The sequence below is a fragment of the Somniosus microcephalus genome, unplaced genomic scaffold (assembly GCF_052327205.1).
Source record: "Somniosus microcephalus isolate GS21.2 unplaced genomic scaffold, FLI_Smic_1.0 unresolved_chr4, whole genome shotgun sequence".
Lineage (NCBI taxonomy): Eukaryota > Metazoa > Chordata > Chondrichthyes > Squaliformes > Somniosidae > Somniosus > Somniosus microcephalus.
The window spans coordinates 55,556,904-55,581,960 of NW_028225182.1; the positions used below are offsets into that span (position 1 = coordinate 55,556,904).

Consider the following 25,057-nt stretch of genomic DNA (forward strand, 5'->3'; position numbering starts at 1 on the left):
AAAGCATTCTATGCTCGAATAACCCTGTGTGTGAAAAATGTCTTCGCATTATCCAGTGATAATCTAGAAAGTCTAACTCCTGATTACCAATTCAGCAGCCAGTGGAAAGTCTCCCACTCTTCACCCTACCGAAACCTTTCATCATTCGGAAAATCTCTGCTAAAGATTACTATTCCAGCTGAGAAAGTCTTCATGCTTCAGCCTTTCTTCAGAATCACACCGAGTGTGCAGCACAGGAACAGGCCATTCGGCCCGACTGCTCCGTGACGGTGTTTCTGCTCCACACCAGCCTCCTCCCACCCCTCTCCATCTCACCCCATCACCATATCCTTCTATTCCTTTCTCCCTCGTGTGTTTATCTAGCTTCCCCTTAAATACATCTCTGCTATTCGCCTCAACCTCTCCCTGTGGCAGTGAGTCCCACATTCTCACCACTCTCTGAGTAAAGAAGTTTCTCCTGAATTCCCGATTGGATTTATTAGTGACTATCTTATAGTATGACCCCTGGTTCAGGTCTCGCCCACAAGTGTCTCTACGTCCACTCTATCGAACTCTTTCATCATTTTAAAGCCCGCTATCAGGTCACCCCTCAGCCTTCACTTTCCTAGAGAAAAGAGCTGCAGCCTGTTCAATCTTTCCTGTTAGTTATAACCTCTCACTTCTGGTATCATGCTTCTAAATCTTTTTTGCACTTTCTCCAATGCCTCTGTAACCTTTTCGTAATATGGAGGCTAGAGCTTTGCACAGTACTCTAAGTGTGATCGAACCAGGGTATATGGAGACCAGAACTGTGCACGGTGCTCCAAGTGTGGTCTAACCAAGGTATACGGAGACCAGAACTGTGCACAGTGCTCCAAGTGTGGTCTAACCAAGGTATATGGAGACCAGAACTGTGCACAGTGCTCCAAGTGTGGTCTAACCAAGGTATACAGAGACCAGAACTGTGCACAGAGCTCCAAGTGTGGTCTAACCAGGGTATATGGAGACCAGAACTGTGCACGGTGCTCCAAGTGTGGTCTAACCAAGGTATACGGAGACCAGAACTGTGCACAGTGCTCCAAGTGTGGTCTAACCAAGGTATATGGAGACCAGAACTGTGCACAGTGCTCCAAGTGTGGTCTAACCAGGGTATATGGAGACCAGAACTCTGCACAGTGCTCCAAGTGTGGTCTAACCAGGGTATATGGAGACCAGAACTGTGCACAGTGCTCCAAGTGTGGTCTAACCAAGGTATACAGAGACCAGAACTGTGCACAGAGCTCCAAGTGTGGTCTAACCAGGGTATATGGAGACCAGAACTGTGCACGGTGCTCCAAGTGTGGTCTAACCAAGGTATACGGAGACCAGAACTGTGCACAGTGCTCCAAGTGTGGTCTAACCAAGGTATATGGAGACCAGAACTGTGCACAGTGCTCCAAGTGTGGTCTAACCAGGGTATATGGAGACCAGAACTCTGCACAGTGCTCCAAGTGTGGTCTAACCAGGGTATATGGAGACCAGAACTGTGCACAGTGCTCCAAGTGTGGTCTAACCAAGGTATACAGAGACCAGAACTGTGCACAGAGCTCCAAGTGTGGTCTAACCAGGGTATATGGAGACCAGAACTGTGCACAGTGCTCCAAGTGTGGTCTAACCAAGGTATATGGAGACCAGAACTGTGCACAGTGCTCCAAGTGTGGTCTAACCAGGGTATATGGAGACCAGAACTGTGCACAGTGCTCCAAGTGTGGTCTAACCAAGGTATACACAGAGACCAGAACTGTGCACAGTGCTCCAAGTGTGGTCTAACCAGGGTATATGGAGACCAGAACTGTGCACAGTGCTCCAAGTGTGGTCTAACCAAGGTATATGGAGACCAGAACTGTGCATGGTGCTCCAAGTGTGGTCTAACCAAGGTATATGGAGACCAGAACAGTGCACAGTGCTCCAAGTGTGGTCTAACCAAGGTATATGGAGACCAGAACTGTGCACAGTGCTCCAAGTGTGGTCTAACCAAGGTATATGGAGACCAGAACTGTGCACAGTGCTCCAAGTGTGATCTAACCAGGGTATATGGAGACCAGAACTGTGCACAGTGCTCCAAGTGTGGTCTAACCAAGGTATATGGAGACCAGAACTGTGCACAGTGCTCCAAGTGTGGTCTAACCAGGGTATATGGAGACCAGAACTGTGCACAGTGCTCCAAGTGTGGTCTAACCAAGGTATATGGAGACCAGAACTGTGCACAGTGCTCCAAGTGTGGTCTAACCAGGGTATATGGAGACCAGAACTGTGCACAGTGCTCCAAGTGTGGTCTAACCAAGGTATATGGAGACCAGAACTGTGCACAGTGCTCCAAGTGTGGTCTAACCAGGGTATATGGAGACCAGAACTGTGCACAGTGCTCCAAGTGTGGTCTAACCAAGGTATATGGAGACCAGAACTGTGCACAGTGCTCCAAGTGTGGTCTAACCAGGGTATATGGAGACCAGAACTGTGCACAGTGCTCCAAGTGTGGTCTAACCAAGGTCTGTGGAGACCAGAACTGTGCACAGTGCTCCAAGTGTGATCTAACCAAGGTCTGTGGAGACCAGAACTGTGCACAGTGTTCCAAGTGTGGTCTAACCAAGGTCTGTGGAGACCAGAACTGTGCACAGTGCTCCAGGTGTGGTCTAACCAGGGTATATGGAGACCAGAACTGTGCACAGTGCTCCAAGTGTGGTCTAACCAAGGTCTGTGGAGACCAGAACTGTGCACAGTGCTCCAAGTGTGGTCTAACCAAGGTCTGTGGAGACCAGAACTGTGCACAGTGCTCCAAGTGTGGTCTAACCAGGGTATACGGAGACCAGAACTGTGCACAGTGCTCCAAGTGTGGTCTAACCAAGGTATATGGAGACCTGAACTGTGCACAGTGCTCCAAGTGTGGTCTAGCTAGGGTCTACGGACACCAGAACTGTGCACAGTGCTCCAAGTGTGGTCTAACCAAGGTATATGGAGACCAGAACTGTGCACAGTGCTCCAAGTGTGGTCTAACCAAGGTAGATGGAGACCTGAACTGTGTAGAGTGCTCCAAGTGTGGTCTAACCAGGGTATATGGAGACCAGAACTGTGCACAGTGCTCCAAGTGTGGTCTAACCAAGGTATATGGAGACCTGAACTGTGCACAGTGCTCCAAGTGTGGTCTAGCTAGGGTCTACGGACACCAGAACTGTGCACAGTGCTCCAAGTGTGGTCTAACCAAGGTAGATGGACACCAGAACTGTGCACAGTGCTCCAAATGTGGTCTAACCAAGGTATATGGAGACCTGAACTGTGTAGAGTGCTCCAAGTGTGGTCTAACCAGGGTATATGGAGACCAGAACTCTGCACAGTGCTCCAAGTGTGGTCTAACCAGGGTATACGGAGACCAGAACTGTGCACAGTGCTCCAAGTGTGGTCTAACCAAGGTATATGGAGACCTGAACTGTGCACGGTGCTCCAAGTGTGGTCTAACCAGGGTATATGGAGACCAGAACTGTGCACAGTGCTCCAAGTGTGGTCTAACCAGGGTATACGGAGACCTGAACTGTGCACGGTGCTCCAAGTGTGGTCTAACCAAGGTATATGGAGGCCTGAACTGTGCACGGTGCTCCAAGTGTGGTCTAACCAAGGTATATGGAGACCAGAACTGTGCACAGTGCCCCAGGTGTGGTCTAACCAGGGTGTATGGAGACCAGAACTGTGCACAGTGCTCCAAGTGTGGTCTAACCAGGGTATATGGAGACCAGAACTGTGCACGGTGCTCCAAGTGTGGTCTAACCAAGGTATATGGAGACCTGAACTGTGCACGGTGCTCCAAGTGTGGTCTAACCAGGGTATATGGACACCAGAACTGTGCACAGTGCTCCAAGTGTAGTAGGGGTGGTACAACTGTCCTCAGTGCTCCAAGCTTGGGATGGGAATAAAATCAGCCAGGGTTCCTGTGCCCGATTACTCTCCAGTGACCCTTTATTGGTAGGTGCTTGAGTATGGGTGTTGGGTGAAGCCAGGATGGGTCCTGGCTTCAAAGTCCCCCACCTTCAATCAAATCAGCTGATGACGGTCAATGTCTAGGCTCACACACATGAAGCAGGGTAATGCAGTCAGTGGGCTGAAAGCAGCGTTGTACTAGAGAGCAGTTTGAATCGGAGGGAAGGGGATCTCTCACCGGGCAATATCTGCGTCGAAGGAGGACACGGCCGGTTTGAGGCGTTGATACCGACGGATGAAAGAGTCTTTGTTGATCTCCCAGATCTCGCGATAAGTGTCCCAGGTTTTCAGGTAGTTCTGAAGATTTGAAGCGTTGGTCGTCATGCCGGTACTGATCAGACCTTGGATCTTCTTAATCTCCTCATCATTCTCTACAGGAAGAAAGTGCATTGTAACAACAACCTGCATTTGTACAGCGCCTTTAACGTAGTAAAACGTCCCAAGGTGCTTCACAGGAGCGATTATCAAACAGAATTTGACACCGAGCCACATAAGGAGATACAGGAAACTCTTTATTATCCGGCACCGACGGGACCGGTGTGGTGCCGGTTTATCAAAAAGTCCGGATTACAGAGAGGTATAGTAAAAGGTACGAGAGCCCCGTACACAGCAACAAATCCGGGCGTCCCTGTTGCTTAGCAACATGTGCAGGAACCCCGGCCACAAGATCCAGGCGTCCCTGTTGTAATGATATCAGCAAATAGTGATGGTATTTGCCTGCTTGATTATGATGCCTTACCAGCATGTTTGCCTGATTGATTACTTATGCCTGACCAGCAGAGGGCATGTGAGAGACAAGCAGTTTAGTTTTACTTTCGTTTTAGAGGGATCTCTAAGATGGTGTCTCCTGTAATGCTGTGAACTTGTTGAACAAGCTTTAGATTAAAAGACATTCTCTTTCATAAATGTCTCGTCATTGAACCCACAAAGAAATCAATACACCTGCTGCTTATCAACAGGTGCAGGAACCCCGGTTACACGGCCACAGATCCAGCAACGGCCACTAATATGAAGTAAAACTTACCTGAACCTACCCCTGAATTTTGCCGGTTAACAGAGATTTACAGTTATTTAGGTGCCGGTAAATCGAGAGTTTCCTGTATTAGGACAGGTGACCAAAAGCTTGGTCAAAGAGGTCGGTTTTAAGGAGTGTCTTAAAGGAGGAGAGAGAGGTGGCGAGGTTTAGGGAGGGAATTCCAGAGCTCGGGGCCCAGGCAGCTAAAGGCACGGCCGCCAATGGTGGGGCGAAGGTAGTGGGGGATGGACAAGAGGCCAGAATTGGAGGAGCGCAGAGATCTGGGAGGGTTGTAGGGCTGGAGGAGGTTACAGAGATAGGGAGAGTTGTCGGGGCTGGAGGAGGTTACAGAGATAGGGAGGGTTGTAGGGCTGGAGGAGGTTACAGAGATAGGGAGGGTTGTAGGGGCTGGAGGGGGTTACAGAGATAGGGAGAGTTGTAGGGGCTGGAGGAGGTTACAGAGATAGGGAGGGTTGTAGGGGCTGGAGGGGGTTACAGAGATAGGGAGGGTTGTAGGGCTGGAGGAGGTTACAGAGATAGGGAGGGTTGTGGGGCTGGAGGAGGTTACAGAGATAGGGAGAGTTGTAGGGGCTGGAGGAGGTTACAGAGATAGAGAGGGTTGTGGGGCTGGAGGAGGTTACAGAGATAGGGAGGGTTGTGGGGGCTGGAGGAGGTTACAGAGATAGGGAGGGTTGTAGGGGCTGGAGGAGGTTACAGAGATAGGGAGGGTTGAGGGGCTGGAGGAGGTTACAGAGATAGGGAGGGTTGTCGGGGCTGGAGGGGGTTATAGAGATAGGGAGGGATGTAGGGGCTGGAGGAGGTTACAGAGATAGGGAGAGTTGTAGGGGCTGGAGGAGGTTACAGAGATCGGGAGGGTTGTAGGGCTGGAGGAGGTTACAGAGATATTGAGGGCTGTAGGGACTGGAGGAGGTTACAGAGATAGGGAGGGGTGTCGGGGCTGGAGGAGGTTACAGAGATAGGGAGGGTTGTCGGGGGCTGGAGGAGGTTACAGAGATAGGGAGGGTTGTAGGGGCTGGAGGAGGTTACAGAGATAGGGAGGGTTGTAGGGCTGGAGGAGGTTACAGAGATAGGGAGGGTTGTAGGGGCTGGAGGACGTTACAGAGATAGGGAGGGTTGTCGGGGCTGGAGGAGGTTACAGAGATAGGGAGGGTTGTAGGGCTGGAGGAGGTTACAGAGATATTGAGGGCTGTAGGGGCTGGAGGAGGTTACAGAGATAGGGAGGGTTGTAGAGATAGGGAGGGTTGTAGGGGGCTGGAGGAGGTTACAGAGAAAGGGAGGGTTGTAGGGGGCTGGAGGAGGTCAGAGATAGGGAGGGTTGTAGGGGGCTGGAGGAGGTCACAGAGATAGGGAGAGTTGTAGGGGCTGGAGGAGGTTACAGAGATAGAGAGGGTTGTAGGGGCTGGAGGAGGTTACAGAGATAGGGAGGGTTGTAGGGGGCTGGAGGAGGTTACAGAGATAGGGAGGGGTGTAGGGGGCTGGAGGAGGTTATAGAGATAGGGAGGGATGTAGGGCTGGAGGATGTTACAGAGATAGGGAGGGTTGTGGGGCTGGAGGAGGTTACAGAGATAGGGAGGGTTGTGGGGCTGGAGGAGGTTACAGAGATAGGGAGGGGTGTAGGGGCTGGAGGAGGTTACAGAGATAGGGAGGGTTGTAGGGCTGGAGGAGGTTACAGAGATAGGGAGGGTTGTAGTGGCTGGAGGAGGTTACAGAGATAGGGAGGGTTGTAGTGGCTGGAGGAGGTTACAGAGATAGGGAGGGTTGTGGGGCTGGAGGAGGTTACAGAGATAGGGAGGCTTGTAGGGGCTGGAGGAGGTTACAGAGATAGGGAGGGTTGTAGGGGCTGGAGGAGGTTACAGAGATAGGGAGGGGTGTAGGGGCTGGAGGAGGTTACAGAGATGGGGAGGGTTGTAGGGCTGGAGGAGGTTACAGAGATATTGAGGGCTGTAGGGACTGGAGGAGGTTACAGAGATAGGGAGGGTTGTAGGGGGCTGGAGGAGGTTACAGAGATAGGGAGGGTTGTAGGGCTGGAGGAGGTTACAGAGATAGGGAGGTTTGTAGGGGGCTGGAGGAGGTTACAGAGATAGGGAGGGTTGTCGGGCTGGAGGAGGTTACAGAGATAGGGAGGGTTGTAGGGGCTGGAGGAGGTTACAGAGATAGGGAGGGTTGTGGGGCTGGAGGAGTTTACAGAGATAGGGAGAGTTGTAGGGGCTGGAGGAGGTTACAGAGATAGGGAGGGTTGTGGGGCTGGAGGAGTTTACAGAGATAGGGAGAGTTGTAGGGGGCTGGAGGAGGTTACAGAGATAGGGAGGGTTGTAGGGCTGGAGGCGGTTACAGAGATAGGGAGGGTTGTAGGGGGCTGGAGGAGGTTACAGAGATAGGGAGGGTTGTAGGGGCTGGAGGAGGTTATAGAGATAGGGAGGTTTGTAGGGGGCTGGAGGATGTTACAGAGATAGGGAGGGGGGGGGGCGGGGCGAGGGCCATGGAGGGATTTGGACACGAGGATGAGAATTTGAAGGTGTTGCTGGACCGGTAGCCGAGGTAGGGTGGAGTTGAAGTGAATGAGGTTGCAAACTTTCCCACGTTTCTCCCGGGTGGGCTCCAGGTTTCCCACCCGCTGGGTGAAATTCCTTTGTGCTCTATTCCCAGGGGAGTGCCGCAGCACTTGTGTCCCATTTCTGTGAGTACTATTCTGACAAAGTAGCTCACCAGTACAAGTTAACCCGGTCAACGGCCAGTTAACGGATTGCACACAGGAAGCTGACTGATCAGTTTCTAAGTGAATTAGCTCATCATTTCTCAGCTGTTTTTAATCCTCATTTTCACTCTAAATACAGTCACGTTGTTATATATTAAGGGTCCTATGTACACAGAGAGTGGGTGATAGAGAGGTAAAATGATCATTCATGGTATATTCGTAGGCACACTAATTGTCTTGTACCCAGTTCCGCTCTGCTCAACATAACACTGGCAGAAACCTGAATGTTTGTATAAAGACAGTGCTGATGTATTTCAACCTGTGGTAATTAAATAGTGCTTACTTTAACCAAGCGGGATTTTAATTTGCCCTTTGCGGTGTGATGCTTCGTGCAGCGACGCAGTGTGACGTGTGAGGTGTTGCATGAAACGTGTTGCAAGACGTGTTGCGGTGTGATGTTTGCGGTGTTGCGGTGTGATGTGTGCAGTGTGACGCCGCGTTGTGTGACGTGTTGCGGTGTGTGACGTGTTGCGGTGTGACGTGTTGCGGTGTGTGACGTGTTGCGGTGTGACGTGTTGCGGTGTGACGCCTCATTGTGTGACGTGTTGCGGTGTGATGTGTGCGGTGTGACGCCTCGTTGTGTGACGTGTTGCGGTGAGATGTGTGCGGTTTTGCGGTGTGACGCCTTGTTGTGTGACGTGTTGCGGTGTGATGTGTGTGGTGTGACGCCTCAGTGTGTGACGTGTTGCGGTGTGATGTGTGCGGTTTTGCGGTGTGACGCCTCGTTGTGTGACGTGTTGCGGTGAGATGTGTGCGGTATGACGCCTCGTTGTGTGACGTGTTACGGTGTGATGTGTGCGGTTTTGCGGTGTGACGCCTCATTGTGTGACGTGTTGTGGTGTGATGTGTGCGGTGTGACGCCTCGTTGTGTGACGTGTTGCGGTGTGATGTGTGCGGTTTTGCGGTGTGACGCCTCGTTGTGTGACGTGTTGTGGTGTGATGTGTGCGGTGTGACGCCTCGTTGTGTGACGTGTTGCGTTGTGGCGTGACGCCTCGTTGTGTGATGTGTGCGGTGTTGCAGTGTGACGCCTCGTTGTGTGACGTGTTGCGGTGTGATGTGTGCGGTGTTGCAGTGTGACGCCTCGTTGTGTGACGTGTTGCGGTGCGGTGTTGCGGTGTGACGCCTCGTTGTGTGACGTGTTGCGGTGTGATGTGTGCGATGCCTCGTTGTGTGACGTGTTGCGGTGTGATGTGTGTGGTGTTGTGGTGTGACGCCTCGTTGTGTGATGTTTTGTGGTGTAATACCTTTGAGACAGGAGTTGTTAAGGACCCGGAGCTGCTGCAAGAGTTTGAACAATATCGCTAAGACAGGTGTGATTGCACTGGAGAGGGCACAGAGAAGACTCTGGTTCAATAGAGTCTGTAGACTGTTTGCTGTAGTGCGCTGATTAAATAGACTCTGCTGTTTGATGAGTAAATAGACTCTGTAGACTGTTTGCTGTAGTGCGCTGATTAAATAGACTCTGTAGACTGTTTGCTGTAGTGCGCTGATTAAATAGACTCTGCTGTTTGATGAGTAAATAGACTCTGTAGACTGTTTGCTGTAGTGCGCTGATTAAATAGACTCTGCTGTTTGATGAGTAGACTCTGTAGACTGTTTGCTGTAGTGCGCTGATTAAATAGACTCTGCTGTTTGATGAGTAAATAGACTCTGTAGACTGTTTGCTGTAGTGCGCTGATTAAATAGAGCCTGCTGTTTGATGAGTAAATAGACTCTGTAGACTGTTTGCTGTAGTGCGCTGATTAAATAGACTCTGCTGTTTGATGAGTAAATAGACTCTGTAGACTGTTTGCTGTAGTGCGCTGATTAAATAGACTCTGCTGTTTGATGAGTAAATAGACTCTGTAGACTGTTTGCTGTAGTGCGCTGATTAAATAGAGCCTGCTGTTTGATGAGTAAACAGACTCTTTTTGCTGTTTGATGAGTAAATACTCTGTTTGCCGTAAGTCCAGCCCTCCTCCACTCATTGGTTATCACAGTGGTGTCAGTCGCCACTCTGACAGAGACCTCCTGTAGAACAATGGCCGGTTGTGACAGAAGCCTGGTAATCGGAGATGGTGGCTACCATCTCTCCCATTGTCAATTATTATGTTAATGAGGGAGGCACCAACAGCATAACTGTAGTGTATATGCTTGAAATGTATAAAACACGAGTTAGGCCGCAGCTAGAATACTGTGTGCAGTTCTGGTCACCACATTACAGGAAGGATGTGATTGCACTGGAGAGGGTACAGAGGAGATTTACCAGGATGTTGCCGAGACTAGAGAATTTTAGCTGAGGAAAGATTGGAGAGGCTGGGGTTGTTTTCTTTGGAACAGAGGAAGCTGAGGGGAGACTTGATTGAGGTGTATAAAATTATGAGGGGCCCAGATAGAGTGGGTAGGAAGGACCCATTTCCCTTAGCAGAGAGATCAATAACCAGGGGGCACAGATTTAAAGTAATTGGGAGGATTAGTGGGGAGTTGAGGAGGAGTCTTTTCACCCAGAGGGTGGTGGGGGTCTGGAACTCACTGCCTGAAGGGCTAGGGACCGAGAGCTGGAAAGTGGGATTAGGCTGGAGAGCTCTTTGTCGGCCGGCACGGACTCGATGGGCCGAATGGCCTCCTCCTGTTCCATTACCCTCTATGATTCTAACTGAGGGTGTTGCAATCGCTGCTTACCAATGTTTAGGTAGACAGGCTGCAGGGTGGATTTCCTCTTGGTCAGTAGCTCTGGAATACGCTTGAAGATGGAGAGGGAGTTCTTAATCTGATTACTGACGCTGTTGACAATATTTGCAAGCTTCGATAGCGTGGGCGAGAATTCCACCTGGCAACAAAAGGAGATGTGGAGAGAATGAGCAGCTTCACCTTGGCACAGACCACAGCCCAAAAACAGGAACAGGAGGAGGCCATTCAGCCCCTCGAGCCTGTTACACAGGAACAGGAGGAGGCCATTCAGCCCCTCGAGCCTGTTACACAGGAACAGGAGGAGGCCATTCAGCCCCTCGAGCCTGTTACACAGGAACAGGAGGAGGCCCATTCAGCCCCTCGAGCCTGTTACACAGGACCAGGAGGAGACCATTCAGCCCCTCGAGCCTGTTACACAGGAACAGGAGGAGGCCCATTCAGCCCCTCGAGCCTGTCACACAGGAACAGGAGGAGGCCCATTCAGCCCCTCTAGCCTGTTACACAGGACCAGGAGGAGACCATTCAGCCCCTCGAGCCTGTTACACAGGAACAGGAGGAGGCCCATTCAGCCCCTCGAGCCTGTTACACAGGAACAGGAGGAGGCCACTCAGCCCCTCGAGCCTGTTACACAGGAACAGGAGGAGGCCCATTCAGCCCCTCGAGCCTGTTACACAGGAACAGGAGGAGGCTGTTCAGCCCCTCGAGCCTGTTACACAGGAACAGGAGGAGACCATTCAGCCCCTCCAGCCTTTTACACAGGAACAGGAGGAGGCCATTCAGCCCCTCCAGCCTGTTACACAGGAACAGGAGGAGGCCATTCAGCCCCTCCAGCCTGTTACACAGGAACAGGAGGAGGCTGTTCAGCCTCGCGTGCCTGTTACATGGGACCAGGAGGAGGCCATTCAGCCCCTCGAGCCTGTTACACAGGAACAGGAGGAGGCCCATTCAGCCCCTCCAGCCTGTTCCACTGGCTGAGCTGTATCTTGACTCCATCTACCCGCCTTGGTTCCGTAACCCTCGATACCCTTACCCAACAAAAATCTGTTCTCAAACTTTGAACTGACCCCCAGCCTTTTGGGGGAGAGAGTTCCAGATTCCCACCCCCCTTTGTGTGAAGAAGTGCCTCCTGACATCACCCCTGAACGGCCTGGCTCTAATTTTAAGGTTCTGCCCCCTTGTTCTGGACTCCCCCCCCCCCCCCCCCCGCCCACCCCCACCCCACCACCAGAGGAAATCGTTTCTCGTTATCTACCCTATCGAATCCTTCCATCATTCTGAACACCTCGATTCGAGCGCCCCTCGGCATTCCATACATCTACGCGAGAGATCCATTAGTGTGAAAAGCCCACCTGCGCCACACTGGCTGTGACGAGCTGTGAAATGACCCTACCTTTCCTTGGCTGCCTGGCATGTCATCCAGAAGGGTCACCATGACCCTGAAGAGCGAGTTGGGCGTGGATTTGGGATCTCCGTTGATGGCCTTGGACAGCTCCAGCAGCGACCGTTTCACGTTTAGTCTGAAGGCTTCTTCCACCATTCGGTCAACCTTCTTGGCGTAATTCAGCCAATGATGCTGCACCTACAAGGGAGCAACATCAAATGGAGGCTACTCATCAAACTCGCTGAATCATCAGGGACGGCAACAACCGGAGGGGAATCGGAGAAATACTGGAAGGGGAAAGATTCACAGGGCTGTGGGGAAAGAGCAGGGGGGAGTGGGACTAATCGGAGAGCTCGTTCAAACAGCCGGCACAGGCACGATGGGCCCAATGGCCTCCTCCTGTGCTGTGTGATTCGATGTCAGTAAGCAGAGCAATGCTCAATGGCCGCGTGCTGCTGATGTTTTTATATCCAATGTTCATTTTGTTTTGTCTCCCCGCTCCTTTCCTGAAGGCACTGCCTCACGCTGGGTCCTTTCTTCACCCAGAGAGGGGTGAACCTGTGGAATTCTCTACCACAGAAGGCAGAGGCCAATTCATTAAATATATTCAAGAAGGAGTTAGATATATTTCTTAAGGCTAAAGGGATCAAGGGATATGGGGAGAAAGCAGGGACAGGGTACTGAATTTGGATGATCAGCCATGATCTCATTGAATGGCGGAGCAGGCTCGAGGGGCCGAATCCTGCTCCTATCTTCCATGTTTCTATGTCCTGCGCCAACCTTTTGCCCAGGTGGCCATTCTTCATAGCGGCAGACTATTCAAACGTGGGGGGCACCATATCTGAACCCGATCCCGTCCCCACCCGACGTCCACTCGCCCAGGTTTGGAGCAGAGGCTGGCGGATAGTGATCAGGAGCAGGAATCTCGGCCGAGTTTCGCCCCTTTGCTAGCCCAGCGGGGCTGAGGTTAATTGTAACTCTGCTGCTGCTACCTGAGCCGGGGTCTTCCCAAACCAGAGACTTTCTACAGTTCACCCATCACAGCATCCAACCGCTTCCAAATTACACAGAATGACCTCATGTCTACAGCACAGAAACAGGCCATTCGGCCCAACTGGTCCATGCCGGCTCCACACCAGCCTCCTCCCACCCCTCTCCATCTCACCCGATCACCATATCCTTCTATTCCTTTCTCTCTCCTGTTTATCCAGCTTCCCCTTAAGTGCATCTCTGCTATTCGCCTCAACCACTCCCTGTGGCAGCGAGTTCCACATTCTCACCACTCTCTGGGTGAAGAAATTCCTCCTCAGCTCTGTCCTAAATGGCTTACCCCTTATCCTTAGACTGTGACCCCTGGTTCTGGACTCCCCGGCCATCGGGAACATCCTTCCTGCATCTAGTCTGTCTAGTCCTGTTAGAATTTTATAAGTTTCAATGAGATCCCCTCTCATTCTTCTAAACTCCAGCGAGTATAAGCCTAATCGACCCAATCTCTCCTCATACGTCATTCCTGCCATCCCAGGTATCAGCCTGGTGAATCTTCGCTGAACTCCCTCCATGGCAAGAACATCCTTCCTCAGATAAGGCGACCAAAACTGCACACAATACTCAAGGTGTGGTCTCACCAAGGCCCTGTACAACTGCAGCAAGACTTCCTTGCTCCTGTACTCAAATCCTCTCGTTATGAAGGCCAACATACCATTTGCCTTCTTAACCGCCTGCTGCACCTGCATGCTTGCCATCTTCTCTACGTCTACCCTATCGAACGCTTTCATCATTTTAAAGAGAAGGCTGAGGGGCAACCTCTATCAGGTCGCCCCTCAGCCTTCTCTTTTCGAGAGAAAAGAGCCCCAGCCTGTTCAATCTTTCCCGATAGTATTAACCTCTCAGTTCTGGTATCATCCTTGTCAATCTTTCTCCAGTGCCTCTATATCCTTTGTGTAATATGGAGACCAGTGCACAGTGTGGTCTAACCAAGGTTCTCGACAAGTTTAACACTGCCTCTCCGCTTGTTACTCCTATTCCTCTAGGAATGCATTCCACTGCTTGGTCTGCCTTTGATATGGCCTTCAACCCGGGGTTTTTAACCTGCATTACACTCCAGCCCCTCGTCTGCACATAGAAACATAGAAGATAGGAGCAGGAGTCGGCCATTCGGCCCCTCGAGCCTGCTCCGCCATTCAATTAGTTCATGACTGATCATCCAAATTCAGTGCCCTGTCCCTGCCTTCTCCCCATATCCCTTGATCCCTTTAGCATTAAGAAATATATCTAACTCCTTCTTGAATATATTTACTGAATTGGCCTCTACTGCCTTCTGTGGTAGAGAATTCCACAGGTTCACCACTCTCTGGGTGAAGAAATTCCTCCTCATCTCTGTCCTAAATGGCTTACCCCTTATCCTTAGACTGTGACCCCTGGTTCTGGACTCCCCCGCCATCGGGAACATCCTTCCTGCATCTAGTCTGTCTAGTCCTGTTAGAATTTTATAAGTTTCAATGAGATCCCCTCTCATTCTTCTAAACTCCAGCGAGTATAAGCCCAATCGACCCAATCTCTCCTCATACATCATTCCTGCCACCCCAGGTATCAGTCTGGTACCTGTCTGAACAGCGTAGCGACACAGCCACAGACTCGCTGAGCCAATGTGATGCACTTACACTGAGGCGGCAGTGTACGGAATGCAGCTTGCGATGGTCACCATGTATTCCAAGCTTTAGCTTTCTTGGAGCTGCTGGCGGTCAGTTCATGCGGCTCGGGAGCAGGACTGACAGCTCTGGTCAGACATATTTCAGGAGCTTTCATCACGTATCCTCCCGCCTCTGAACGTCGCATCCCGTCCCGCCAAACAGCCTTTTACTTCACCCGTTTTTAATATTTCTCCGGCAAATAAACTGAAGTATTCAAAGAATATGAATTTTTTTAACCACCCCTCTGATTTCTCTCGCGAGAGATTAATCTTCAATTCCTAGAGGATTGGCGAACCTGCCCAGCCGTTGGATGGCTGCCACAGCCTCCGAGAAGCAGGAAGCTTGGGACCCAGGGAAGCAATGAGGGGAGCAAAAGAATCAGACCTCCACAGTATGCACACATCAAGAACAGCTCCAACCCACCTCGGACCCGTCGCTCTTAAAGACCAGATACGTCTGGTGCATGATGGCGACCATGTCCCTGTGCGTCTTCTGGAGTTTGGACTGGATGTTCTCCCGGTGGGCTTGCTGTGCGTCCCCGAACTCCTTATCATTGTACGTTCGCTTACTGTCGATGTGCACCAGCAGCATCTCACTCATCTGGTAGGCGTACTGTTTGAGCAGCAGACTCGAGGCTTTATACTCATCAATGGTCAGCTGGAGCTAGTTGGGAATGAAGACCGCACACGTCCTTTAATGAACAGACTCATCCCTTTCGTTAAAGTCACCGAACACAGGATCGATATCTTCCCCCAGGCTGGGGAGAGACGTGAGAGATATTACATTATAGAACAGGCCATTCGGCCCCACTGCTCCGTGCCGGTGTTTCTGCTCCACACCAGCCTCCGCCCACCCTCTTCATCTCACCCCATCAGCACAACCTTCTATCTCTTTCTCCCTCATCCCGGGGACTCCCTCGAAATACTGAGACTCCCGGGGACCCCCTGTAAATACTGACACACTCCCGGGGACCCCCTGTAAATACTGACACACTCCCAGGGTCACCCTGTAAATACTGACACACTCCCGGGCACCCCCTGTAAATACTGACACACTCCCGGGGTCACCCTGTAAATACTGACACACTCCCGGGGACCCCCTGTAAATACTGACACACTCCCGGGGACCCCCTGTAAATACTGACACACTCCCGGGGACCCCCTGTAAATAATGACACACTCCCGGGGACCCCCTGTAAATACTGACACACTCCCGCGGACCCCCTGTAAATACTGAAACACTCCCGGGCACCCCCTGTAAATACTGACACACTCCCGGGCACCCCCTGTAAATACTGACACACTCCCGGGGACCCCGTCAATACTGACACACTCCCGCGGACCCCCTGTAAATACTGACACACTCTCGGGGACCCCCTGTAAATACTGACACACTCCCGGAGACCCCCTGTAAATACTGAAACACTCCCGGGCACCCCCTGTAAATACTGACACACTCCCGGGGACCCCCTGTAAATACTGACACACTCTCGGGGACCCCCTGTAAATACTGACACACCCCAGGGGACCCCTGTAAATACTGACACACTCCCGGGGACCCCCTGTAAATACTGACACACTCCCGGGGACCCCCTGTAAATACTGACACACTCCCGGGGACCCCCTGTAAATACTGACACACTCCCGGGGACTCCCTGTAAATACTGACACACTCCCGGGGACCCCATGTAAATACTGACACACTCCCGGGACCACTGTAAATACTGACACACGCCCGGGGCCCCCCCTGTAAATACTGACACACTCCCGGGGACCCCCTGTAAATACTGACACACGCCCGGGGAACCCCTGTAAATACTGACACACTCCCGGGGACCACTGTAAATACTGACACACTCCCGGGGACCCCCCTGTAAATAGTGACACGCTTTCCCTTTCCAAATATCATACTAACACATTTCTGTTCGCGTTAGAATTGTAAGTGAGCACATACAGAAATCTGATAACATGACCGAGTTCCGCCCCACCCACAGCCCCACAAAGAGCAGTTGGGCCCTGTTGGGACGATCCCTGTTGTAAAGAGTGGAGATGGGGGCGATCCGCAGGGCTCCCGTCTGACAGGAAGACAAACAGGCGGCTCCCCGGCTCTGCTGCAGAAAGAGGTAGATACCTGTCTGGCCTGCATCCGGCAATCGTCAATGAAGTAGCTGGACTGTGTTTTGGCTGCCCACTGAAGCTTCGTCAGCCCCGGGGCAATTTTCTTGTCCAGGAATTTGATTCTGTCGCGGAAGAGTTTCCGTTGCTCTTTCGTTAACTCGTCAAGGATTCTAAAATTACAAATAAACACATTGACATGAATCAGTCATTCATGTGGAAATGACTTATGAAGTAGTGCTGGGCGGCCTGCTGGTGGCGCTGTCCAGGGAGAGTATAAATACTCGGGCACGGGCCCAGCTTGTGCAGGACATTCCTTAACAGGAACTAGTGAAGGACACAACTCGATCTCCATGTTGTAAAACAGTTGATTAAAGCATTGTTTAATACTCTGACCAAATGCCTAGTAGTTTTCTTACATCACACATCATTCTAATTTGGATGAGATTCTTGCATTTCTTTTTTGCCTCGCCTTCCCGTTTTCTCTCCTCTTTCACCCAAGTGGCTCTACTGCCTGGGCCCACACAGCAAGTGTCAACAGCTCAGTGGGCAGCACTCTCGCTGCTGAGTCAGAGGTTTGAGAGTTCAAGCCCCATTCCAGGGACTTGAGCACAAAAGATCCAGGCCGTCACACCCAGCGCAGTACTGAGGGAGCGCGTACTATTGGAGGGCCAGTACTGAGGGAGCGCCGCACTGTCGGAGGGGCAGTACTGAGGGAGCGCGCACTATCGGAGGGCCAGTACTGAGGGAGCGCCGCACTGTCGGAGGGGCAGTACTGAGGGAGGGCCGCACTGTCGGAGGGGCAGTACTGAGGGAGAGCCGCACTGTCGGAGGGGCAGTACTGAGGGAGAGCCGCACTGTCGGAGGGGCAGTACTGAGGGAGGGCCGCACTGTCGGAGGGGCAGTACTGAGGGAGAGCCGCACTGTCGGAGGGGCAGTACTGAGGGAGCGCGCACTATCGAAGGGCCAGTACTGAGGGAGGGCCGCACTGTCGGAGGGGCAGTACTGAGGGAGCGCCGCACTGTCGGAGGGGCAGTACTGAGGGAGCGCGCACTGTCGGAGGGGCAGTACTGAGGGAGAGCCGCACTGTCGGAGGGGCAGTGCTGAGGGAGCGCCGCACTGTCGGAGGGGCAGTGCTGAGGGAGCGCCGCACTGTCGGAGGGGCAGTACTGAGGGAGTGCCGCACTGTCGGAGGGGCAGTACTGAGGGAGGGCCGCACTGTCGGAGGGGCAGTGCTGAGGGAGCGCCGCACTGTCGGAGGGGCAATACTGAGGGAGGGCCGCACTGTCGGAGGGGCAGTACTGAGGGAGTGCCGCACTGTCGGAGGGGCAGTATTGAGGGAGCGCCGCACTGTCGGAGGGGCAGTACTGAGGGAGCGCCGCACTGTCGGAGGGGCAGTACTGAGGGAGTGCCGCACTGTCGGAGGGGCAGTACTGAGGGAGTGCCGCACTGTCGGAGGGGCAGTGATGAGGGAGTGCCGTACCGTCGGAGGTAGCGTCTTTCTGATGAGACATTAAACCAAGGCCCCGTCTGCCCTCTCAGGTGGACGTGAAAGATCCCACGGCCACTATTCCAAAGAAGAGCAGGGGGAGTTCTCCCCGGTGTCCTGGGGCCAATATTTATCCCTCAACCAACATCACTAAAAAACAGATTATCTGGTCATTATCACATGGCTGTTTGTGGGATCTTGCTATGCACAAATTGGCTGCCGCGTTTAATACATTACAACAGTGACTACACGTCAAAAAGTACTTCATTGGCTGCAAAGTGCTTTGGGACATCCTGAGGTCATGAAAGATGCGGGTTATCGGGGACGTCACAGACGAGACCAACACATAGAAACATAGAAGATAGGAGCAGGAGTCGGCCATTCGGCCCCTCGAGCCTGCTCCGCCATTCAATGAGATCATGGCTGATCATCCAAATTCAGTACCCTGTCCCTGCCTTCTCCCCATATCCCTTGATCCCTTTAGCCTTAAGAAATATATCCAACTCCTTCTTGAATATATTTAATGAATTGGCCTCTACTGCCTTCTGTGGTAGAGAATTCCACAGGTTCACCACTCTCTGGGTGAAGAAATTCCTCCTCATCTCAGTCCTAAATGGCTTACCCCTTATCCTCAGACTGTGACCCCTGGTTCTGGACTCCCCGACCATCGGGAACATCCTTCCTGCATCTAGTCCTGACAGAATTTTATAAGTTTCAATGAGATCCCCTACAGGAGCTACTAGGTAGTGATCAGGAGTGGAAACACGGCGAGTGTTAACTCCTACCTAACCCATGGGCGGTTAGGGACACCTGGCCCCGACTGAGATTACCCAACTGTGCAAAGACAGGAAATCAAACGTGGTATTTTCCAGTCTCTGGGCTGAGTTATACAATCGTTTCCATGTGAACTATCAGGGGAGCAATAATTGCTATTATTGAAATAACTTTTACATATTTAGATATTTTGGTTTAGAAATTCAATGCAGGATGTCATGGAGCCCCCCTCCGCCCCCTCCCCCACCCCAGCGTGTTTCTTCAGGCGCTAAACGGACGCCTCAGCTTCCAATATGGCGGGAAGGAAGCGCACGCTCATTGCGAGCCTGAAGTGCGCCGTCCGGCACACTGGTATCGGCAAAATAATTCCCTCTGGGTGGCCTAACACGAGGGAGATGTTCACACTGAAAGCGCCGCTCCATTCTCCAGAGCAAAACTCGCCTGTAACACAAAGCAGATGAAGGAGACAGTCATAGGGCTGGATTTCGCCATTGCGGGGGGCGGGCTGGGGGCGTGTCAGATGGGATTCGTGTCAGGACCCCGACTCCGAAGTGAAGTGTTGAAAAAAGTGCAATTTTTCCCCCCTAATTAGGCAATGGATTTCCAGCGTGTGGGACCCCCTGGCCCAATGAGTCTTTCCATCCTGAAAGTCGCCTCCGATGAAGTCATCAACGCTGCTGCATTTAAGGCCTGCAAGCTGCCTTGCTTCTTCTGGAGACTGGAAACGCTTTGGAAATTGTATGAAGGGCTTCATTTACCGACCATGTCCGCCAGCAAGCTTTGATGAGCCCTCCCTCCAAGCTCTGGTGCAGGGAGCAAGATCTAATCAGGAGGTGCTCTTCCCTTCCTCAGGGAGAAAAAAGCCACCCCAGCAGACTGAAGCTGTGTGGCTGCAAGTGGCCCAGGAGGTCAACTCCATCTCAATGTGCCGCAGAACCTGGCTGCATTGCAGGAAGAGGTTTCATGACCTTCTTCGCACAGGAAAAGTGAGTATGACTTTCCCATCACCCTCAATCTGATCCCCATCGCCTCTCCTCACCAGCACTCTGCTTTGCCAACCTCTTCCTCCACATCCCACTTGACACTTATATCCCTGCACCCTTACCCATTCCCTCTCTCGCTATGGTCACAGTCACTTAACTATTTGACCATGCAGCCCTCACACTCTCTATCACTGTGATGCAATGACAACAACTTACAACACCCAGGGAGGGCCCTTTACCTCCTTCTAAGCATCTATGCTATGGATTCTCTACACTCACTCCTTCATTCTCACTCAAACTCATTGAAGGAAAAGAGAGCCCACAATAAGAGGGAAAGAGCGAGGACAGGAGGAGGGCCACCCTCAGTAGCCCAGCTCACCACCTCGGAGGAGGCGGCCCTGGAAATTGCCGGATCGAGGAGGATTCCCAAGTGGGAGATGGACAGACGGGCGCATCACAGCAAGCTGGTGACTGAGTAGTTTGACATCTCTCTCACTGACATTGCATGAGTGACTGATAATGATTCTGATGCTCTAACAGATTTACTTATGATCATCTGCACAATTCAATGTGCATGCAACCTTTACCTCACATCTCTAACTCTTTCCTTTACTCCCTCACAGGACCATCGACAGCCCCCATCCCCACTATCCAGGAGGAACAGCCTGAGCCTCAAGGCTCCTCAGAGGAAGCTGCAACCTCTAAGGGTGCAGCGTTAGCAGAATTCAGCGCACCCAGCAGCAGCGCAGACATTCACACCTCGGTGGGATCTTCACAAGATAGAGTAGTGTTGTCACCTGGTGTATCACAGCTCACAAGTGAGCATCAGCAGATGGTGGAGACAAGGACAGCAGTGGAGAGTCCTCGTCGGAGGGCGCAGGACTCTGCCAGCTCGGCTCAGCTGCATGTCGACCCTGTGCCTCCGGGTCCATCCAGAAGGAGAGTGGTGCTGGAACTCCAGGAACAGGTGCAGAAGTCTCTGGCAGGTTTTGTCTCCAGGGTCGCTGCAAGTGGAGGAGTCCATCACGAACAGGAGCAGAGCCTTTGTGGAGGCATTGGTGCATGAACGCATCACCACGGAAAGGATGGCAACCTCCGTGGAAAGGATGGCTATCTCCGTGGTAAGGCTGGCTACCGTAGAGGAGAGGATGGCTACCGTAGAGGAGAGGATGGCTACGGCCATGGAGGAGCTTAGTCGCCAGGGTTTTGAAAACATGGTCATTGTTCAGAATAGACTGACATCTCTGGAGGAGCGATGGTCAGCTATTGAGCATACAAACCAGACCTTCATGGAAGTCCACTGGAGTAGGACTTCCAGTGCAGAAACGGGTCCTCATGGCCCCCCTGATGTGCAGCAAGGTGCTCTCAAGCCACTTGCTAGCTCTGAAGTGGGGCTGACCCATGAGAGGGATGTTGGTGGCAGACAACAAGGAAGTGGGGGCTCCACTCCAAGCACTCACACGACCATGCCATGGCAAAGCCCTCGGTCAGAGCCCCACCAGAGTCCTCACCCAACTAAGATGGGCAACTCAGCCCCTGCACAGCCACAGGAGCAGCAGACTGTTGCCGAGCCCTCACAGGCTCGCAACCCCAGAGGACGGCCGCCAACGGTATCGAGACAGGAGCAGCAAGAAAGTGAGCAAGGGGCCTCCACATCTGCTGTAGCCACAGGGAAAGCACCACGTAGCAGCACGCGTAAGAGGAAGATAAAGCACAAGTAGTCACAAGGGTAGTCACTTGGGTGTTCTGTTGTATTGTTTTTTAACAAGCCATCCTTGTAATGTTATGATAAACAGATTTGATGGCAAACTGTTGAAGTTGTGGCCTGTGCCATCTCGCAAGTGGGACTTCCACATTGAGGGCTTAGGGTGACTTGCAATTGTCAGTATGGTTGTCAGAGTGATAGGAATCGCAGGTTCTTGTCCATTGTTGATGCTCTGGTAAGAAGGTATGACATTAATCATTAATTCATGAAAGAAAGACTTATGAAATAATACTGAGCAGCCTGCGGGTGGCGCTGTCCAGGGAGAGTATAAATACTCGGGCACGGGCCCAGCTTGCGCAGGACATTCTTAACAGGAACTAGTGAAGGACACAACTAGACCTCCATGTTGTAAAACCGTTGATTAAAGCTTTGTTTAACACTTAGACCAAATGCCTAGTAGTTTTCTTACGTCAAGGTGCGAGGCAAAAGTGATTGTGCAGGCTAAGCAAATCTGGCCAACATGAGTGCGTCCCTTGCATCCCGAGCAGCAATGTGGTCGCGTGCTGGCGCCTTCTGGCCTGTGCAGCTTCAGGTGGGTAAGCAGCAGCTTGGCGCTCCTGTTGTTGCTGCTGCTGTTTTTCATGGTTGTGTTGCTGCCGTGGCTGGTCTTCGTCTGAATCTGATGTCCAGGAGGAAAGGAAATAAATGGTTCCCATGCTTCTGGTATCTGCCTCAGTTGAGGAAGCGCTCAGTCAAGGTGGGGAGAGGGGTGTCACACTGGAGATGGGTGTCAGGCTCCAAACTTCCACAACAATGAGTAGGCCTGCTAAAAGTTCCCCCAGACCTGAGACAACAAAGTTCTGCCACCTGCAAATGATCATTGGTGAAAACTCCTTTTTAATGTTGGAGCTGCAGCTGTTGGTAAGCAATCCACTTGTGAGGCCGCCAGGATTAACTGGCGTGTTCCAGAGGTGCAGGATGGGGGAAATGTGTTAAAATCAGAAAGGCCTCTCAAAATGGGATTACAGAGGCAATTAACTGGTTGTTAAGGGCCTTAAGGGCCTATCCCGCCTCTTGGAGGTGGGATGGAAACGGGGTCTGAAACCACGAATGTGGGAAAATTGCTCAGAGGCGGAATGGAGGCAGGATCGGACCCGCCCGCCAGTTTTTTGCTATTTTGACAACCGACACGCCTCCAAGCCCGCCTCCTAGGGCCTGGGGAAATCGAGCCCATATAGTTGGCAGAGAAAGAGCAAGTCAGATTATTGTGTACAGCGGATCACTGGGGAAATGGACGATAGAGAATGGTAGGGATTAGAGCAAATGATTTGTTAGTGCTCAGGAACTGGCACTTTCATGGCCTCTGAAACTTTTAATGCAAAGTTGCAGTGTTGGACAGCAAATCACATAGAAACATAGAAGATAGGAGCAGGAGTCGGCCATTCGGCCCCTCGAGCCTGCTCCGCCATTCAATGCGATCATGGCTGATCATCCAAATTCAGTACCCTGTCCCTGCTTTCTCCCCATATCCCTTTAGCCTTAAGAAATATATCCAACTCCTTCTTGAATATATTTAATGAATTGGCCTCAACTGCCTTCTGTGGTAGAGAATTCCACAGGTTCACCACTCTCTGGGTGAAGAAATTCCTCCTCATCTCAGTCCTAAATGGCTTACTCCTTATCCTTAGACTGTGACCCCTGGTTCTGGACTCCCCCGCCATCGGGAACATCCTTCCTGCATCTAGTCTGTCTAGTCCTGTTAGAATTTTATAAGTTTCAATGAAATCACGGTATAGAGGTGGTAAGTGTAGCAAGTTACTGAATGTCATGCCATGCCAACTCACTTAAGAACATAAGAATGAGGAGCAGGAGTCGGCCATTCGGCCCCTCGAGCCTGCGCCGCCATTCAATAAGATCATGGCTGATCTTCCACCTCAACTCCACTTTCCCGCCCAATCCCCATATCCATACTCGCCGTAAGAATGCTGCAAGAGGAATCTAAAATGGATTGAAAAATACACAGAATTGTTGTGGAGTATTTTAAACCAACACTCGACACAAGGTTTTCAGATCGATAGTCAAGTTGTCTTTATTACACTGGTGGGGAGACAGTCTCTACTGGCGTGCCAGGAGACTTCTCCAAATTGTTATAGCAAACACTACATTTTTATACATTACAATAATCATGGCAGCCTCATGCACAATTCATTCCTGCAACCTGATTGGATCTTGGCCCGCATGCACCTTCACGGATTGGTTACAAGTCCTAAGGTAAACATGTGTAAGCTGCCTCCTCAATCATTCACTCAAACTGCTGAATGCTGATTAAAAGATAACTAGGAATGCGACCCAGATAATAAAGCTGTTAAGGGCAGTTGAAATGCTGGACATCCTGTCTCCACTTAATTGTTTTTAGTCTTCAATGGTCAGCTATCTTGACCTCATCTTTATGGATGTGGCCTTTCATGTTAGCACCTCATGTCTTTCTTACACCATTCAGTGAAACTGCCAGCGATGTCATTTTAACTCTTTCCCCCACTTCAGAATAAATGATGGCAAGATGGTGCCATGAGTTTAAAGCCATCAGGGCAGGAGGGGCTACACCCAGGAGACACACCGTTAAACATTCCAAGCTTCAGCAATCTGCACTGACCTGTTGTAATCTCGGACCACCAGGAGAACACTCTCTCGGAGCTTTCGCAGATCTTCCCTTCGCTGGTAGGATTCCATGACATAATGCGGGATCTCAAAGAGCAAGCGCTCCCAGTAATGGATTTCATCGAACAACTCCAGCAGGTACCTGCGAGAAACAGGGGTAGCTTGGTAACACAATTGGCACAGCCCTCTCTTGAATAGTGTCGGTCAATCTATCAGGGTTGGCACAGTTACATTTGGGGACAGGCAAGTGGCATTAATAATGTACAGGGCCTTTCGCATGGAGAACATCCAAGGTGCTTCACAGAGGGGGCGTGGATACCGAGCAGTAGATGGGAGAGTTGGTTGAGATGAGCAAGAGCCTGGCCAAAGAGATGGGTCTTGAGAAGGTTTTGACAGGCAGAGGGATTTAGAAAGGGAGTTACTCCAGCTTTCTCCTCGGTGAAATGCTTTGGAAGGCTTTATTATGTTAAATGTGCGACATCATTGTGAGTTGTTGTGAAACGATAGCAAAATACTGCGGATGCTGGAAATCTGTAATAACAACAGAAAACGCTGGAAAAACTCAGCAGGCCAGGCAGCATCCGTGGAGAGAAATAGAGTCAACGTTTCGGGTCGAAACCCTTCGTCAGGACTGAGAGAAAAGGCAGGAAATGAAACAAAAGGCAGTTTGGGGGCTGGGAAATGGGGGAGGGGATGAAAGAAGAGACATTAAGAGATATTCAAGGTGAGACGAGATGGTAATAGGACAGCTGTCTCTCACTCTGCCAGTGCATTTCACACTCCATCTCGAGCCATTGTCTGTTTCTTTACCTGT

At 51.5% G+C, this 25,057-nt stretch overlaps 1 protein-coding gene across 1 annotated transcript in view; it reads right to left on the minus strand.

Moving 5' to 3' along the window:
* LOC147091127 (dynein axonemal heavy chain 2-like) overlaps positions 1 to 25,057 on the minus strand; it is a 141,610-nt gene that overhangs the window by 72,955 nt on the left and 43,598 nt on the right. Inside the window, exons 14-19 of the mRNA XM_085977168.1 lie at positions 24,239 to 24,385; positions 16,651 to 16,807; positions 14,944 to 15,183; positions 11,840 to 12,028; positions 10,441 to 10,588; positions 4,166 to 4,358 (exon numbers count right to left, since the gene is read on the minus strand). Coding sequence (XP_085833294.1) covers positions 4,166 to 4,358; positions 10,441 to 10,588; positions 11,840 to 12,028; positions 14,944 to 15,183; positions 16,651 to 16,807; positions 24,239 to 24,385 — 1,074 coding nt within the window. The remainder of the gene's footprint in view (positions 1 to 4,165; positions 4,359 to 10,440; positions 10,589 to 11,839; positions 12,029 to 14,943; positions 15,184 to 16,650; positions 16,808 to 24,238; positions 24,386 to 25,057) is intronic.